General features: G+C 48.3%; 1 protein-coding gene across 4 annotated transcripts in view; it reads left to right on the top strand.

Moving 5' to 3' along the window:
- Positions 1-17,484, top strand: part of PURG (purine rich element binding protein G) — a 29,599-nt gene that overhangs the window by 586 nt on the left and 11,529 nt on the right. Inside the window, exons 2-4 of one of the 4 annotated variants that reach the window (XR_002328550.2) lie at positions 979-1,842; positions 12,147-12,243; positions 16,672-17,478. Coding sequence is in view for 1 of the 4 variants with exons in the window: in XM_021008299.2 (XP_020863958.1) it covers positions 985-2,022 (1,038 nt within the window). In the remaining 3 variants the exon portion in view is untranslated. Of the gene's footprint in view, positions 1-978; positions 5,489-12,146; positions 17,479-17,484 lie in introns of those variants that run through there. The other 3 variants (XR_002328551.2, XR_013484124.1, XM_021008299.2) reach the window with 3 other exon arrangements.

The raw sequence follows: 17,484 nt of genomic DNA, 5'->3' as shown, positions 1-17,484 counted from the left end.
GGCGGGGCCTTGAGGGGAGGGGCGGGCCAATGAGAGAAAGGGTCAGGGTCCCTGGGTCCCTGGCCCCTGGCAGACGGAGGTGGGTCCAGCTAAGACACGTTCGTTAGGTTGTTTATTAGAGCCAGAAGGGCATTGTTACTCCTATTTTACAGATGGGAAAACTGAGGCACAAGGAGAAGTGGGGTGACTTGCCTAAGGTCACATAGTCACTGAGTGCTGAGGCTGGTTTTGAACTCAGGTCTTCCTGACTCCAGGCCTAGGGTTCTATCTACTGGGCTACCTAGGTGTGCCAGTCATTGCGCTGAGTACTAGAGATACAAAGAAAAGACCCCCACCCCCACCCCAGAATCCCAGTCCCTCACCTCAGGGAGCTCCCAGCCTGTGGAAGAGTCACCCTGCAGACCAGGAGAGGCAAGCAGGCTAGGTCGGGGGTGGTCTCAGGGATGTGCAGGAAAAGGCCCTCCTGTAGACAGCGGGATTTGAGGAGGCTGGAGATGCCCGGTTAGCAAGAGTGCTTTCCACGTCGGGCGATCGCTGATGAAAAGCGTGGAGTTGTTAGGTGGAGATGGAGGGTCTCGTTTGTGGAGCAGGCGGGTGGCCTGTGTCCCTGGGTCAGAGTATTTGTGAGGAGTGAGGCGTAAGACTGGAAAAGGAGGAGGGGGATGGGTAATGAGGGGCCTTGAACGCTCCTGGAGGCAAGAGCCACTAGGGCCAGGCTTGACAGGATGAGCCCTGCGCTTAAGGAAGATCCCTCTGGTGGCTGAATGGACTGGAGTGGGGGGACGCTCAAGGCAGTCAGACCCTTCCTTCCCCAGCAGCTGTTGCAGTGATCCGGGTGGGAGGTGATGAGGGTTTGCCCCAGGGTGGGAGCAGTGTGGAGGGGATGCTAGGCCTAGAGAGCCCAGGAAGAACTGAGGAGGATGAAGGCTAGAGAAGTGTTTTCTCATCCCAAGGCTTTGCTTTCTCTGTCTTTTGCAGCTAAAGATGGAAAGATCAGGGAGAGGAGGTGGAGGAGGCAGGAATGCAGGAGGGGGCTCCAGTGTCAGCAGAAGCAGCCTCTACACCCAGGCCCAGCAGTCCACATGTCCACACTACCCCCCACCTGCCGGTACTCCTGTCTGCCAGACTGGGGCCACCGTGGAGATCCAGGAGCTGGCCTCAAAGCGGGTGGACATCCAGAAGAAGAGATTCTACCTCGATGTCAAGCAGAGTCCCCGTGGCAGGTTCCTGAAGATCGCAGAGGTCTGGATAGGGAGGGGCCGGCAGGACAACATCCGCAAAAGCAAACTGACCCTCTCGCTGTCTGTGGCGGCAGAGCTGAAGGAGTGCCTGGGGGACTTCATCGAGCACTACGCCCACCTGGGCCTGAAAGCTCACCGACCGGAGCACGGCCATGACCGAGACCACGATGGCCGGAGGCGCCCGCAGTCCTCTGCCCCGTCCCCTCCGGCCTCTGTGGTGTCGGAGGAGCACCCTCACAGCGTGCTCAAGACCGACTACATCGAAAGAGACAATAGGAAGTACTTTCTGGACCTGAAGGAAAATCAGCGGGGCCGTTTCCTCAGGATCAGGCAGACCCTGACCCGTGGCCCCGGAGGGATGGGTTACTTTGGGCACACGTTGGGCCAAGAACAAACGATTGTCCTCCCAGCCCAGGGAATGATTGAGTTCAGGGATGCCTTGGTCCAGCTCATCGAAGACTATGGTGACAGTGACCTGGAGGAACCGCAGAGAGGAGGGGAAGAGGAGCCGCCAGAACTCCCGGAAGGCACGTCTTTCAGGGTGGACAACAAGAGGTTCTACTTCGATGTGGGCTCCAACCGCTACGGCGTTTTCCTGAAGGTAAGTGAGGTGAGACCCCCTTACCGGAACACCGTTACTGTTCCGTACAAAGCGTGGACACGGTTTGGGGAGAATTTTATCAAGTACGAAGAGGAGATGAGGAGAATTTGCAGCAGCCATAAAGAGCAGAGAATGGATGTCAGAAGGGACAGTGGCGAAGAGCAAGAAGGCCTCGACTAGAGGACCAGTGAACTGTCTGTCTGTCCTCCGTCTGTCGTGATTTGGAGAAGTGTTCCTTCCACTGGGGTCCCTCCTTGCCCATTACACCTCCTGTCCTTCCACTTTCAGGAATCTGGTTGTCCTAGTAACACTACGTAGAACCCAGTAGAAGCCTCCCAGGGAGGTCGTAGGAGAATTCCAGCCTTCCCAAAGCTGCATCCTTGGCAGCTCTGAGCGCTCAAGACTCTTGATGCAGGCAGGTCAGCACAGTGGGGACATTCTGACCTGTAGATTAGAAAGGCTCGTGTTGATTGCACTATTACCCAAACCCTGAGCCTGCAGTGGAAGGCTGGGCTTTCTACCTGACAGGCTTCCCAAAAGGAGAATTTAGAAAAAAGCTGCTAGGTTAAATTGTAGAGAACTTGCCACCAGAACAAAACTGGACTATCCGTAGTCTGCATTGATGCTTACAAGCAAATGTAGAGATCCTGAAATGTTTCATTGGCCACTGAGTCTGAAATGGTCATACTGCACAAGGGTAGAAATCTTGTGAATCCCGCCCAACTCTTCAGGATGCTTGTTAGCATACCATAATTAGATGAGTTAGAAGGCCAGAGTATTCTGTGATTGCGTCATTCTGGGTTCACTGTGCACTTGACACGCATCACCACAAAGCCACGGGGGAGAGGGAAGGTGTGGTCCCAAGTTGGTGGAGATCGATGTCCTAGAAGTGTGCCCTTCTACGGGGACTGTGGAAGATGAGAGGAATATTTTTAATGGTTTTCCAAATTTCAGAAACTATTCTTATATCCCTGTTGGGGCTAGGGTGATACTCCACCTCGTGGCTTTGTGGTGGGAATGTATGCACCGAGCATTTTCTGCTGACCCCCTGGGAGGTAAGGCTTTTCTTCTCAGATGGTAACTCACTGATGGTTTCAGGGTGGCCAATGAAAGTATCATTTGTAGGCTTCTGCTTGGAAAGATTAGTTAAGGGCTGGGCGAACCACTTAGCAGATAGATACAGAAATCCATCTGTGATAACGGACTCCAGTAGCACCTTAGTGATTCAGCTGATGAGGCTGTCTCAGCGCTTCCATTAGAAACGTGTCATGTACAGGCTGGCTGCTTCCAGAAAAAGGGTTTCCCCAGACTGTGCCATGGTGGGAGAATTACATAATTATTTAAAGCTTGGTTGTAGGCGCACTGCAAAGCAAAAAATAAGGTGCTTTTTGTAACCCTTTAAAAGGTTTTCTTTATGGAAGACCTACCCTTTCATCTATTTTTAATATTAATTTCGAGAAAGCCCCAGCAATTTTTCATCACCTAATTGTTTTTTTCCAACATGTGAGCACATGGTACCTGTGTGCTTCAACAGCTTTCTTTTAATCAAATGAAATTTCATCTCTCCAGCTGCATTTTCTTGCGAATGAAACGATTGGCCTTCATCTTGGCTTCATTCTGCTCCCACGTCATCTGTCTAAAAGCCAAACACTGATTTCAGTCCCCAGAATCAGCTCTCCCTGATCTCTGCGAGAGCCGGTTACTAGGATTGAAGACAGGACGTGGCCTTTAGCGTACGTGGTTTTTAAAACTCTAAAATATGTTAACAAAAAAAGTTTTGCACTAAAGTTGCCCCAGAATGCCCTTCAGTGTGATCAGAAATTATCACGGTTCTGATGGAAGCAAGAGAATCGGGAGGGCAACGGCTCTTTTCCGTGACCCGGCCGCTCTTCGGGGCGCTGGGACTCGGGGACAATACAGTCTATGGCAAAGGGACCTTCGTGAGCTCACTGCATGTCACGGGACCGTCGGAATCTCTTTGAAGCTGCTGACGATTAGAAGGGCGCCAATACGCACAGTGGCGGTCGAGGCGCCACAAGGAGTGAGGCTGTTTTCAAGAAGCCGCAAATGTGAGTAGAAAGATCACGTGGCTTTGCTTGAAGTCCAACACCGTGTGCTTGGACCCCTGGCTGCGCGAGGCGCCAGGCCGCTGGGATGACTGCCTTGTCAGATTGCAGCCCCCACCGGTGGAGGCCCGGCCCAGCCCAGCCCGGCGGGCAGTCCCACCTAATGCTGTCTGTCTCAGCGTTCCAGTCTAACGCATGTGGCATCAGTTGATAGTCAGGACTTCCCTGAGACAGAGGCAGTCTCTGGGCACCAATGCAAATGCCGTATTCCGTGTTTGGGCTGGCGTCATTGTGCACCAGGTTTTCATTAGGATAATTCTATAACGGATTAGTTGAGCAAATAACATTCCAACATGGATGCATCCTATACGAGGAGAAAAGACATCTGAGAGCTTGCAGTGGGACTGATGAGTTTCAACTGTCCTGGTCTAGTTATAGGCAACCTGCTGAATAGTCTGTAAACTAAATAATGTATGTAACTATTTAATCCCTTTATTTCTTTTTTCCCGTAATTCGTATTTCTTTGAAAAATGAAGGGAAATGGTCTTTTTATAAGAAACATACCCAGGAAGTTATTAGCCATAGGCTGACAAAATCCAACTCAGAATTCCGATGCCAAGGCACCTACCTATTGCCAGATATCTCCTAAAGTGGGCTATTACATTGGCATGTGCAATACACATTTTATTTGTTGTCATTTATCATTTTGACGTGGCGTTGTACAGAAGAAGGGGAACCCCTGCCTTGAAGACACTCGGCTCTAAAGGTGCCTGGGTTTCCGAGGGCACAGATGCACATTTCTGTTTGCAGCCTGCTGCATTTACTCTTTTTCAAAACCAAAACCACTTGCTCTCTGTGCAGTCTGAAAGCACTTGATATTTGCACATTGGAATCCAAGGAGAAAAAGTCCAAATGTAAGAGCAGGACCTTATAGGGTTAGATTTGAAAACGGTTCCTCCACCCCTACGGCATGGCAGCAGTGGCAGAGGCAGGAGCATTGCCTATCCTGGGCGCCTCAACTTCAGCTGTGTTTGCAGATCGTTTTCATTGTTTAAACCCCAATAATGTCCATGTCCCTTAAACTTGAGTAAAACAAGCATATTTGCACTAAAGAACGTGGCCAAAAAAACGAAATCCAAGCTAGGACAGGGTGGACACAAGTAGTTGGAACCTCTTGAAATAATTGGTTCTTTGGGAAAATTTCACATTCAAGCCCCACCTCTATTTTAAACCTGTGTGGTCCAGGCAGAAGTGTCTGCCCTTTCACTGATTTAGCAATTTAATAATGATGATGCACTTTATCTTTTGTATATAACGTGTACATTGATGCTGCCTGATGGATGGAATGTGCTTTGGTAGGTATCTAGGCGGTATCTGTGCTGAGTGTCCTCCTGCATGTCGATGTTTCCTTAGCGCTGTTGTAACCGCTTGAGCCCCATGAATTGGTGTCCTAGAGGTCAGAAACAAAGGAAGTGACAGACAAATCTCAAAACTATTTATACTGAATTTTAAAGTAGGCATAATATCTGTATTCCCAAAGGCTCAGAACCAATAAAACCGGACTCTTACTTGGTTTAGTATCGTAGCCTTGCTCATTAAGGATTCCCCCACTTACCGTTGGTGGATTTTTCTAGCGTTGATGGTCATTCCAAGTCAGATCGTCCTTTCCCCTTCTGGTGAAAAGGCAAAGTCTCTGACAGTGTTCTTATTGATTGTGTGTGGAGGGGATTGCCACCAGAAAGGTACGCTGTGCTGTATTAGAACCTTAAGGTTTGTCGGTGAAGCCAGAAAATAGAGACCCCGTCGGCTGAAGAACCGAGTGGCCCCATTCAGGCCACTGTGCAAAAGCACAGCTAAGATTGGCCAGTCATTCCAGACCGTTTGCAGATTGGCCCGCTTCGGACCTCGCTTCAAGTCCCAGTGCTGGGGATACCCCCGGGCTCCCTTCCATTGTGATTTCCGTGTGACAGTGTACAGCTGGAAAATGGGGTGAGTGTGATTGCACGGCGGTGTGTGCTTCCAAGAGAGAAACGGCATTTCTTCCTGGCTTTGATCAAAGGGGCGCTACATGCCCATATTTGTTATATGTGTGTGTATGGAAGTACGTATTTATGAATAGGCATACTATTTTAAACTATATTTCTATGTGTTTATATTGTAGTTTTGCAGATTTTTCAGTGAAACAATCAATTTAGCTGAGCTGCACAATTCAAAGATGAGGGAAGAAAACCTCTTAGAGATACTTAGTTTTCAAAAACAGCTTTATGTCACTAAAGGTCATGCATATGTTATTTGCCATCTTTAAAGTTCTTTGGTAGTTCATTTGTAATTGGGGGGGGGATAGGACTCCTTTTGGAATTTCGAAAAGGAACTTGGTGGTTTTCTAAAAACAGTTTTTAGTGAGTTTTTTTAAACTTAATCTCTACATATCTTTCATAGGAAATACAGTTTTAAAACCCTTTACTAGCTTTATAAATGAGGGTTTGCTGTAGCTCCCCATAGTGTTCCAAGTCTGTCTTTATATGCCAAAAAAACTGTGAGTGTTTGGCAGGATAAAATCATTTCATGATCCCAAATAAGCCAGAGAGTTTTCAACTGGGCTGCATATCTGTATAATTCAACAAAACTCAGAAAATTCTGCTACCCTTTTGTCACTGCCAGAACAAAATGATTGCACCCTTTTTGAAGTGTATTTATTCATTACTTGAATATGCAAGGGAGAAAACAAGGGCTGAAGGGACACAGAGTGCAGCCCAATGTCTGGATTGTAGGGAGACGCCAGGGAAAGGATGGCAGGGAGGGAGGGGGGACTGGCATGCGAAACAGGGGCGCTAAACAGGGGCGCTGACCAGATGCGCCTCTGGTCCTTTGGTACTGGAACTCCTCCCCCCACCCCCAGCCCTGCCCTTATTATATGGGGGGAGGGGTGTCAGGCTGGAGGAGAACCTGTGGTCTATCCCCAGCATCTCCTCTGACCCGATTCCTGTGTCTTTGACTCAGACTGCAAGATGCAGAATTCTTCCTTCTGTGTTGACAGGACTTTGCTACCATCTAACTCATAAGAGTCATATCCATTTTAGATGCACTATCTTCAATAACATTTCCAGTTTTTTTATCAATAGTATAGTTCGAATGTAGCCAAGATGCCGACCCTATTTACACTGCTCTTTTGCACATAAGTGACATTGACTCTACAGATTCCCTAAGAAATTTTCAAAAGAAAAACACATACATAAAAGTATGTAGAAAAAGGACCTGTATAAATAAATACCGGGGACCCATGCGCTTCTCTATTTAAAAGTGCTGGAGGAGTCTTGATAATTCTGCTAGAATTACCCATTCACTGCGTTTTATTGTCACCCCTGAACAATGTCACTCAGAAAATGGCCGAATCGTAGAGAACTTAGCCCAGACCTGCTTCAGGTCTCCTTATGTAATAATTAGTCCTGTCCTGTAGGCTTAACATCATGGAAGAGGCTCGCCATTTTTATCACTGAAACTACTAAATCATACTTGTCTTTCATCTTTAGCAGAAGGCCCACCACATTTAGCGGCAAATATCAACTGTTGCTTTCTATAAAAGCTAATTGAATGACTGCTGGAAGATTTTAATTTATCAACATGAAGCCTCTTTGTTGTTCAGGGGTTTCAGTCGTGTCCAACCCGTCTGGGGTTTTCTTGGCAGAGATACTGAAGTGGGTTGCCATTTCCTTTTCCACCTCATTTTTACAGATGAGGAAACTGAGGCACACAGGGTGAAGTGACTTGTCCAGGATCTCATAGGTAGGAAGTATCTGAAGCCAGATTTGAACTTGTGAAGAAAAGTCTTTCTGATTCCAGACCCAGCATTTTTGGATGAAGCCTTTAGACATTGCTGGGTTTTTAAAATTCATTTCTTTAATGCTGACTCATTTGCATAGCATTTTAAAGTGTGCAAAGCACTCTGCTCACAAAAACCCTGTGATGTATGGTGGGCTGGAAGTATTACTACCCCCATTTTACAGATGAGGAAACAGGCTCTTGGAAGGTAAGGGACCAGCCAGCAAGTCACCCAGAAAGTGAGAATCGGAGACAGAACCTAAACCCAGATCACCTCCCAACTTCAAATTTGGCCTGCTGCCTGCCCGACCACACTCACTTCCAGTGTTCAACAGATGCAGATAGGTAACAGCCTCCACTTGGGCCTAACAGGTAAATGCTGAACATCTCATTCAGAACAGCAGCTTATCTAGAGAGGGCCTAGAATTTGTTTTATCTTTTTTTTAAGTGGCTTTCCAATGTGTGGTGTCACAGATGCTAGGCACTGGAAGGCATTGCTCTAAGTTGGAAGGGAATGACATGTCTGAGGCCATCCAACTCTCAACAGCATCTCTTCGGCCTCCAAAGAGCCCAGCCACTTGTAACTGCAGATGGAGAGGGTAGAACCAAGGCTGGAGGAGGGTCTGGAGCTCTTGAGAGAGGTCTTGGACAAAGCGCCCATGGGGAGAGGATAGTACCTGATGCGCAGAGAATGAAAAGGCATCCTCATTTTGCAACAGTCAACCAAGTTCTTTGTAATTTAAAGGAAGGAAATAAATGCGCTTTTTTTAAATGTTAAAATAACATGCTTCTGTCGTGGGGAACAAGATTTTCTCTTTTGTGAAATGTGTGCCTTGAAGAAGGCAAGCTCCTTTAAGAAAGGCAGCCGTGGGATAGTCGTCAGTATGCTGGTTTTTGAGACTTAGGCTGTGAATCAGATCCTGGCTCTCCCAACTTACTGCACCATGTGACCTTAAGCAAGTCACTGAGCCTCAGAAGCCTGAGTTTCCTTATCTGTAAAACTGGAGGGTTTGCACTAGGTGATGTGGAAGGTATCTGCTAGCTCTTGAGGCCATGGGCTGTAGAGCAGAGTCTCTCCTCAGTGGCCCCATGACCTCTCTGAGGTCGTCATTCTTGTTGGAAGCATAGCAAGTGGGACAGTCCCAAGTGACTTAAGCCATGTGTTTGGGGGGAAGGATCCCAACAGGCAAGAGCATTGAACTGAATCTAGTTAACATGCAGTTTGTCAGGGATGAACGTCAGGGTCTTCTGCTTGGGCGCACAAATGAATTCCATATATGAAACTGGGGAGGGGGGTGTTCTGAAAGGGTCTGGAGGAACTGCCAGCTCAGAATCAGTCGGCAGTGGGATGTGCCTGCCTGAGGAGAGGCACAGCTTCCAGGCCTAAGGAGGTGACAGGCCCTCTGTCCTGTGCCCTGCTCAGGCCTCACCTGAACCATTCGTTTCTGGGCCCTGCAGTTTAAAAGAAACATTGGAAAGCTGGGGAGTGTTCAGAGGAGGGTTACAAGGACGAGGAAGGGCCTGAGTCCATGTCACGTGTGTTTGGAAGCACGTGGGCACCGTGTTCCGGTATCTGTAGGGCCATCGTGTGTGCGAGGGCGGAGCAGAACCAGGAGTGGTGAGTGGACTTCGAGACTGAAGTCGGGACGCTGTCCGAAAGGGGAGGGCTTGTCTCTGGAGGTCCTCAGCTCTTCATCCTAGGTGGTCCTGAAGCAGAGGTTGGACAGCACTTGTCAGAACATTACAGTAGCATTTCCTTTCGTACTCAGGTCAGTCTGGGTGGCCACCAATGTCCCTTCCCACTCGATGATTCTCTGTGTGTGTGTGTGTGTGTGTGTGTGTGTGTGTGTGTGTGTGTGTGTGTGAGTGAGTGTACTTCTCTGTCCTCAAAGGAGACATTGGAAAGAAGAAGAATTCACTTTCAGGGGGAAAAAATGTTTCTTCAATCTAGGCCACCATCAACGTTCTTTCTCGATTTGGAAGGGTCTCTAATAGTGACATCTCTGGGAGACTTTTTTTTCCTCTTCCTTCTTGCGGTAGTTGTTTCCTCAGGAAGAATCGTTCCTGTCGGCTGGGATGAGCCTCAGCTTCGGCCAGTGTCGGTCAGTGGTGTTTCTGCCCCGAGGCCAAGGCGGCAGTCTGCTCTGCCTAAGGGGCTGGCCAGCTTTGTGGGGAGTTCCTCTTGGTCAGTGATTCAATGCTAATCAAGCTTTGCTCCAGTTTTTCATCTTTCTCCAGAAAGACACAGATGTGGAGATAATGCTACAAAATGAGTTTGTGTGGCGTTTAAGACCAAAGCTTATCCGAGGGGCAGGGCTGGGAGGGAATGGCCCTGTTGGTTCTTTGCTGGGATAATAGCGTAAACCAGAGCCTTTTTAGCTTGGTGCTTCTTGGTTGTGGCCGCCACACATGGTGGAGATATTAGGCAGCATTAAGAGAGGCAGAGCTTCCAGGATTAGGGGAGGGACCGTCTGACTGTCCTCTGACCTGGTCACGCCACATCCAGGGGCAGTCATTTGTAGAGTAGTCACCTGAGAGGGGCCGGAGGAGGGCAGGCAGGCAGCTAGGATGGTTAAGAGCTTTTGTGTTTCGTTGTGTTTCTCCCTATTCTCTCCCTGTATCACCCAGTTATCTGCTGAACAGATGCCCTCCCTTCTCGGTTTTATTGTCTGTCCAACTCCCTCCCCTTCCCCTTATCCTTCCAGGCCAGGCTGACCATCGACCAGTTTGTAACATTTGCAGAAATTTCCCCCGGGTGTGGGATCTCTTCTTCATTCAACTCAGGCTGGGGGGGCAGCAGCCACAGCAAAGACGTTGCTGCATCTTGGTGAAAGCAAACCCCACTCTTCTGCCGATAAAACTGTTCTTGATTAATCCCTTCGCTGTCTCAGTGCTGAACATTCCCTTCCACCCTCTCTCTTTGACACAGATCCAGATGAATGCTTTCAAAAAAGGCCGGTGAGGCTTCCCTTTCATGCTCTTGGGAATTGGTTTTGATCTGTAATGCTCAAGCCGTCCTTTTCGTTTTGTGCCCACATTTCTGCTCTGCCTCTTGTGAGCTTCTCTAGCCGCCCCCCCCCCTTTCTTGGGTGAGGGTCTTCCCCTTACCATCCGTGGGCCGGCCATAGCCGTCAGACGGGTCTGTCTCTTCTCTTTCTCCCACGTGTTTTTTATGATGTCACCTTTTCTATTCAGATCACAGAAAGCATTTTAATAACTTTTCTGTTCAGAAAGCAGGAGCAGTTAAAATGAATGAGGCTGGAATGAGGTGCTAGACAGAAAGCGCTTTACCAGCTTTAAAGGACTCCATGTGGCCATAATCGTTCTCATGGAGGAGTCATGGAGACCTCAGAAAAGGAGTGCATTTCATGCTTTGCTTCTTGGCATCTCAAGAGGCTCTGAGGTCACCACTCTAGAAAGGGCCGGTCAGGGTTGAAAAAGCTGAGTTTCTCTCACTCCTAAGAGCCCCACGTGAGAGGGGAAGAAACATGCCCTGTTTCTTACACAGACATGATGTGGATTCCATTTAAATCTTGCTATCTTTGGAAAACCCGAATCTCTTATCTTAACCTTTTTATTTCAGAAACAGTATCGGCATGTTCTTTGGATCTAGCTATTAGAAATCACATTCCAATATTTCCATGCTCCTTGCTGGCACTCTGTAAGTATGTGTGTGTGCATTGCTGGTGAGTCAGAGCTGACCAAATGAATAAATCCGTCCAGCCATGAAGATGTGATGTTGGAGTGTTTGTGAACTCTCCCAGGCCCAGGATGACCCCTTAGTACTCACATCACCCTCCCTCCTCCAAGGCACCAAGTGATGTCTTTGGGTTTTATAGAGCCTTAGGGAGCAGCCATTCCCACCCTAAAGAATCTCCCCATCATTGTGGAGTCTTGATGGAGGACCTGGAAGCACCTACAGTTTTCTTGAGTGTTGGCGTTGATGGGTGGCTTTAGCTGTTCCTCTGCAAACAGGAGCCTTCATTAGAATTCATTCATTCATTCATTTATTCATTAGGACTTGCTTTTTTTGGCTGTGAAGTTCTATTCGCTGAGTTGTGTGCAGAAACATACGCACCTGTTGTATGGGGTATTCATTCGTTTAAAGATTGGATTTTGTTATGGTATTGTGAAAGACCACCTGGCTGATTTATTGACTGATTGGCATCAAAAAAGAAAGAAGCGTGATGGAAACCTTTAGCCTTCAAAAGATTCCAAGGAGACGTGACTCAAATGTCTTGTTGGGAGTAATGAAAGGGCTTTCCACAGCCAAGCCTCATCCTCACGCAGTTGAAGGGTATCATTTGGTGTCCCTTATTAGAGACTTCTGGCCGGGTGGAGCCTTAGGAGGGCGTCTCAGAAGTCCCTTCTGACTCTGTGGTTCTGTGTTTCTTTTAAAAGAGCTTGTCTCCTTGGCAGGAAGCATGGCCTACGGGAGCTAGCCCTTGAGGTGCCCTAAGAGGACCTGGGTTCCATTCCTGGCTCTGCAGCTTCCTCACTGCCCGTGTGACCTTGGGTAAGTCATCTAGCCCTTCTGAGGCTCAGTTTCCTTAGCAGTACAATTAGGGGACAGGCTTCGATGGGCCTTCAGGTCCCTTCCAGCTCTTGACGGGTGATTCTTTTCTGTTTTCTCTCTTTTTTCCCAGTAATAATAACATGTCTACAAAGTAGACATGTCTAATTTAAGCATGGAGATTCACATGAAAACCCTGGAAGTCTTCTGTTTGCAAGGACCTCAGTGTTGGACCTTGTTGGGCTGGGGAACCTACCTGTAAAATGAAGTAGCTGCCGCAGCAGGAGAGAACCAGTGTGTACAGGGAGGAGGCCCAGGCCGCTGCTGCTCAGCAGTGGCTCGGCTTGCTGCTCCTCCTTCATCTGTGCTGTGATTTAAAAAAAAAAAAAGAAGCCGTTTGGGTCTTCCGTTTGGTACTTAGCAGGCTGGCTGTGGTGGTGACTGTACGTCTCCTGCAGACTCATGAGCCTCTGCCGTCCTCATGCCAGAGGGCAGTGCCAGGGCACACACCGTGTGGACCTGCTGTTTGTTGCCCTGATTGAGGGCCCCCTCTCACATGATGTAGAACTCCTGTTGGCAGCTCAGAGCCTAAACATCTCACACCAGTTCAGCTGGGTTCCTTAATCTGGGCCCATGCTCTACTCCCCAAAGAAGCCCGGAGGGCAAGGGAGGCCCGGGACTCCCAAACCCTTAGAGATAGCATTGGGCTTCTCTGTTTTCTATAACTAAATTATTATTTTATCATTACAGCACTTTATTACATATAGTCCTTGTGGCCCTGACCTTTGCCCACCTGAAGGGACTCCAGCTGGATGAGGCGTTAACCATCTTCCTCCTTCCACTTTGTCGAGTGTTTCAAAGTATTAGTGATGATTCCTCTCTAGACCTTGTGAAAGCATTGAATACAGAGACCCAGGGCCATATTCCATGAATCCCTTTGGGAAGATATTATTGGATTTCTTTCAAACAGTCCCAGTAATGAGAGGCAGCAGTGCGGCATATTGGACAGACAGCTGGCCTTGGGGGCGGTGTGACCCTGGGCGAGTCACAAGTCACTCCTCAGTGCCTGAGAGCTCTCTCCCAGTGCCTGAGCTGCTGCCCTGCAAGGCCAGAGGCAGTTCCTCACTAGGACCTCCTCAAGTGTTGGAAACCACAGGTCTGCTCCAAAGTCTGCAAACTCTTTCTGGTTTTTCAAAGATAATGCAAATTATATTTTTCTGTTTTGAAGAGGCAGATATTCTGGTAGTTTTCCTTTGATGGTCTTTCTTGACTGGTTTGCTTTTCAAATTCATTTTCCTTTGATTGCAAAAGAAAGCTCTGTCAATTTGAAGCTTTTTGCTGGAAGGGACCTTGGAAGTTGTCAAACCCCTTCACTTTCCAGATGGGGCAACTGAGGCTCAGAGCACCGACTTGACAGAAGGCGTGTGGACAGTAATCACCCCATGTGGTATCAAGGCCAGCACAGGTATCCCAGTGCACCATGGGTCATGCAGAAGTTGCATTTTCTCACGCCAGCAGATGCTTACCTTCCTGCAGTACTTCAGCATAGGTACCCCTTTGTTATTAAATAAGGAATTTGAAAAAGTTGCTATGACAAAAATTCTCCCAAAGAGAATCCTACTTCCCTATTACCTTTCATTATAAAAATCAGAACCATTCCTATTAGAAGAAATTGTCCCACTAAGGTAACAAGTCCTAGAAAAGGAGTTTTGGTTAGTGGCCATCCCAGAGCCCATGGGATGCCGTGCTTCATCAGAGTACGGTGCCTGCTCTGAAGGGGAGGAACTTTCCCCACCCCGACATTGAATGCCCTCTGCAGGCTCCCTGGCCCTTGGCCTCACCACTGTCCCCACCCCAGGGCTGCCAGCATTTCTTCCATGCACTGCGCTTCCTCGATCCTAGTTACAGCAGAAATAACTACTATTTCCCACCTGAAATACCTCCCCCAGCCTTTGATGCAGATGCAAATATGAAATTCCCCTCAAGGCCCTGCTCTGTTCTGTTTCTGCATGGGGCCTTTCTTAGCTAAAAGAGACAACATGGGAGAGGGGAAATGACTCCTATTTACTTGATGCTTGTGAAGTGTACAAAGTCCTTTCCTCTCACCAACCCTGTAAGAGGTCAGAACAAGTAAGTACTTTCTGTCCCTTTTATAGGTGAGGCGCTTCAAGGTCATGTTCATTGTTGAACAGAAATGTCCCACAGCACAAACATCCTTCCTGTCCCTGAGTGCTGGCTCACTGGTTGGGAGGGGGTTGTAGAGTAGACTTTGCAGTAGACTTTGGCTTCCTCTTAATGGTAACTCCCCAGAGAGTAATGCTTGCATCTCTCACACGTTCCCTCCTCCATGTGGGCTGTCGCGTTGTCAGATTGCTTCGCCTCGATCCCACAGCCGTCCGAATCACGTCTAGGAGCTTGTGTTTGACCCTGCTTTTTTCCAAGAGATATGCCATCTTCAGACCCCTCAAAAGAGTGCTTCTCGTAGTCAGTCGTGTCTGTCAGCAAAAGAGAACTTTGAGCCCAAAAGGCCCTTTCATTTCCCTGGCGTTTTAAGGGGCGTAGAAAGAAAAGACCAGTGACCAGATGTGGGCCATTGCTAACAATTATAAATTAGTGTTCTCTGGACTGTAGTGTAGGCGAGGCCTAAGGGGAGTGCGGAGGCACTACTTTTCCTCCATTAGAATTATTCTGGAATTTTTTGATTTGAAACAAATTCACCAGTTAAAGGTGAGAGCGGAGGGCTTGGCTGGACAACAGTTTGATGAGAGACGCGGCGGCTTGAATGGAGTCCACATGCAGCCCGACGGCCACGCGGACTCATGGAAGGCTACGTTCGAAGAAGCCGGAAGGAGGGAGGTGGCGGCCTCGACGTACTCCAGACCCCCCTGGAGCGCCGGGTGGAGTTCTCAGGACCGGATGTTGGGAAGGGTGTGAGCATATGGGAATGTGTCCGGAAGCAGATGGGCACAATGATGAGGGACCTGGAGACGGAGTCAGGGAATGGGAATGTTGGACACACAAGAGAAGAGGCGTAAGGGGGTCGTGCCGGCTGACTGTCATATGAGACAGAGATCGGACCTCCTCATCTCGGCCTGGGCAGGGGCAGGGGGCTTCCCCACTGCAGTAGCATAGGCTGCCTTGGCCAGAAAGCCACTTGTTGCCAACTTTAACACTGAGATTCCTTCTGGACTGCCCAGGGCGCTCACTGCATGCTCCTGTGGAACTAGTCACGTTTCTCCTAGTCCAAAGAGTGTGCGAGTGATGGTGATCTCTTTTGCTATAAATGCCATATTTAGTATGCAGTCTTGTCTTCACTGCCACGCACACCTATAATAATATCGCACCAGCTGCCACCTTGCTCAGAGCTGAGCTTGTGAAGCCACTTGTGCTGTAGAGACCCTCGCCTGTTTTACCCAGAGAAACAGAAGTGCTCCAGCAGGCCCCGGGAGAAGACTCTCGTGTTTGAATTTCCTGCTGATAGAGAACCGGGTGAATAACACACCTCCGTTGAGGTGGATGAGACATGTTTTCATTAGTGCAGATGTAGAGAAACATGGCAGTGCTATTTTCAGACTTTAATTACAAGGACAATTAAGTAATTGAGTACGTGAAGGATTACATTTCTTCCAGTAAATTGCCCACACCTAATTATTAATTCAGTAATATAGTTTCTGATACTTTCGAACAGATCCCTACTGTGGCATAATGTAGAGGGTGCTGCCTCAGAGGCAGAGAGTCTTGGGTTCAAGTCCTGCCCCTGACACATACCAGCGCTGTCTTCCTGGCTAAGCAATTTCACTTGTTTCTGTTCTAGGTAACTCTCTTGTTTTGTTTTGTTTTGTTTTCTCAATTACATGCAAACAAATTTTTTTTAACATTTTTTTAAAATTTTGAGTTCCAGATTCTCTCTCCCTCCCTCCCTTTCCCTCCCCCATCCTCAAGAAGGCAAACAATTTGATATAGATTATATACATGCAGTCATGCACAATGTTTCCACGTTAGCCATGTGGACAGCTCCCTGGAGACAGGTTGTGTCCCCTCTGGCGAGGCCTGTCGGCTCAACACGATGCATCTGCTAAGGAACTCCCACGTGCCTGTGCTAAGGACTCTGTGCGACCTCTGAACCCCCTCTCAAAGCAGTGTTTTTAAATGCAGAAAATCCGTAGGCTAACAAAGGAAACCAATGATGCTGACGTACAGCTACTATCAAAAGATTGAATAAACTAGTTCTCGGACCCTAGGTTAAGGCCCTCTGCCACCAAGTGGCAGAAAAGGTAGCAGCCTGCACTGGTGGAGGGAGAGTCCTCCTGGGGGGGGAGTTCCCTATGCCAAGGAAGTCACCAGTCCGGTCCACTGTTCAAAATCAATGACACATAAACCCGAACGTGAAATTAAAAATAACACTTTATATACATTTTCAATGTTTTTCAGAGCTTTTTCACCTATTTTATTTCTGTGGTATAGCCAGCGGCTTTAAAATCCGAGGATGTGAGTTCAAATTCTGGTTCCAAAACCTTCTTTCTGGTCATTGAAGCCGAGGGCCGACCTCAGGATCCTTGAGAAAGGTAAAGAAACATCCTTTTGTGAGCTAACCAAAACCATCGCCTTCCCCCCAAAGCACCAACGGTGTCTGAGTGAACTAGGTGGAGTGCGTGTTAGCACTTCTCCTTCTTCTGCTGATTGGAGGTTCTAAATCCTCTCTGGCGTGTCTTCTCTGTCTGAGCAGCCTGGAGCTTCTCCGACTCGGGAAGTGGCTTCCCGGCTGTCTGCGTAGGACACCCGTTCTAATACGGAGCCGTGCTGAGTTCACACTTAGGGTCAGTGCTGCCAGCTCTGAGCTCTGGCTGTCCCAGGCTTTTGGGGCTTACTGTTTGCACATGGTGGCCTTTCTGCCCACCCATCACGTGCAGCCCTGGAGTGCCCCCGTTTTGGGGATTTGGTCCATGCAGGACCCATTATGGCTCCAGAGTCTCGCAGTCTGCATTCCAGTCCCTCCCGTGACTTCCTTGACCCATACTGTAACTGCCTGTCTTGGGCTACTATCAGATTCTCCGATTCTGCCTACCCAGGCTCTCAGGCCTCCAGATCCCCTTCCCTGTCGTTCCTGGCCCCATCTAGGAGCATCATGGAGCTGGCCTCCAGGTTCTGCAGGCCAAATTCACTTCAAGGCCACAGACATTTTATAAAGCACATACTTTTTATTATTTTGTTTAATATTTGTGTTTTTTTTTATTTTATTTTTAG

The sequence above is a fragment of the Phascolarctos cinereus genome, unplaced genomic scaffold, assembly GCF_003287225.1.
Source record: "Phascolarctos cinereus isolate Bilbo 61053 unplaced genomic scaffold, phaCin_HiC Scaffold_9;HRSCAF=440, whole genome shotgun sequence".
Lineage (NCBI taxonomy): Eukaryota > Metazoa > Chordata > Mammalia > Diprotodontia > Phascolarctidae > Phascolarctos > Phascolarctos cinereus.
This window is presented reverse-complemented; position numbering and strand designations above follow the sequence as displayed.